The following is a 974-nucleotide window of genomic DNA, read 5'->3' as shown; positions in this document are numbered from 1 at the left end:
CCCCCGCCCACCTTTTCCCGTCTTCCCCCAATCAGGAGCGAGGCAGTCACTGGAACAGACAAGTCCGGATCTATTACTGGGAGCTCACCAACGTGGACGACTTCCTGTACAACGGACGCACGCCCAGGGTGAGTACACATGGGACAGGAGCAAGTGTATATGAGGGGGGTAGTTTTAGGGAGAGTTTTACGGCACTTACATCACAATAAGGTCATATAAGTGCTGAATATTAAAGGTATTACAAAAGAGTAACAAACACAAAAAAGAAAGAGAAGAGATATAGACGATAGATGTTTGATAGGAAAGCAGGAGCAAGCCACACCAGAGCACCTACTAACCACCCGCTATTTGGGCTTAACAAACCGGGGAACAGGGGCAGCAAAGCCATGCGAGCTTACAGTGGCACTAGTCGATGAGAGACATCTTTGACACGTTTGTCTCTTTTAAGCACAAGGGGGCTATCTCGAAAAATGCTTTTTTTGAGAAAATCGAAGGGAAAGTTTTTGCCCCTTGCTCAGTTTCTTTACAAGACAAGGAGAGTTTTCTCTATAACCAAACACATATAGATCTACACACCAATGAAACCAAACTTCTCCCATAGGTAGGGCAATGCCCACTTTAGGTGTAGGTCAAGATTTCTGGAACCCCCAAAATCTGGGTTAGCCATCTTGTCCTGAAAATCGACCAATTCTGACTTCTGTACCTACGTGCCTGACAAGGGTGTCTTCGGCTACATTACTTTTTAATCAATATTTCATTCGGGTACTGAAATAATATCCTCTCCACGCTTCTTCGTTTGTTTCTTATTTGTTTTCTACCATAACTACAACGTTATTGTCTCTTGTCTTCGTGTACATAGCTCTGTTCTTGTTGGGGGGTTTTGGGAGCTTTTTTGTTGTTGCTATTGTTGTTGTTGTTGTTGTTGTTGTTGTTGTTGTTTATTTGTTTGTATGGCTGCTGTAAGGGGTTGTTGT

General features: G+C 43.5%; 1 protein-coding gene across 1 annotated transcript in view; it reads left to right on the top strand.

Moving 5' to 3' along the window:
• Window positions 1-974, top strand: part of LOC101864114 — an 81216-nt gene that overhangs the window by 22787 nt on the left and 57455 nt on the right. Inside the window, exon 2 of the mRNA XM_035973393.1 lies at window positions 36-155. Within this exon, the coding sequence (XP_035829286.1) occupies window positions 36-155 (120 nt within the window). The remainder of the gene's footprint in view (window positions 1-35; window positions 156-974) is intronic.

The sequence above is a fragment of the Aplysia californica genome, unplaced genomic scaffold, assembly GCF_000002075.1.
Source record: "Aplysia californica isolate F4 #8 unplaced genomic scaffold, AplCal3.0 scaffold01194, whole genome shotgun sequence".
Classification (NCBI taxonomy): domain Eukaryota; kingdom Metazoa; phylum Mollusca; class Gastropoda; order Aplysiida; family Aplysiidae; genus Aplysia; species Aplysia californica.
This window is presented reverse-complemented; position numbering and strand designations above follow the sequence as displayed.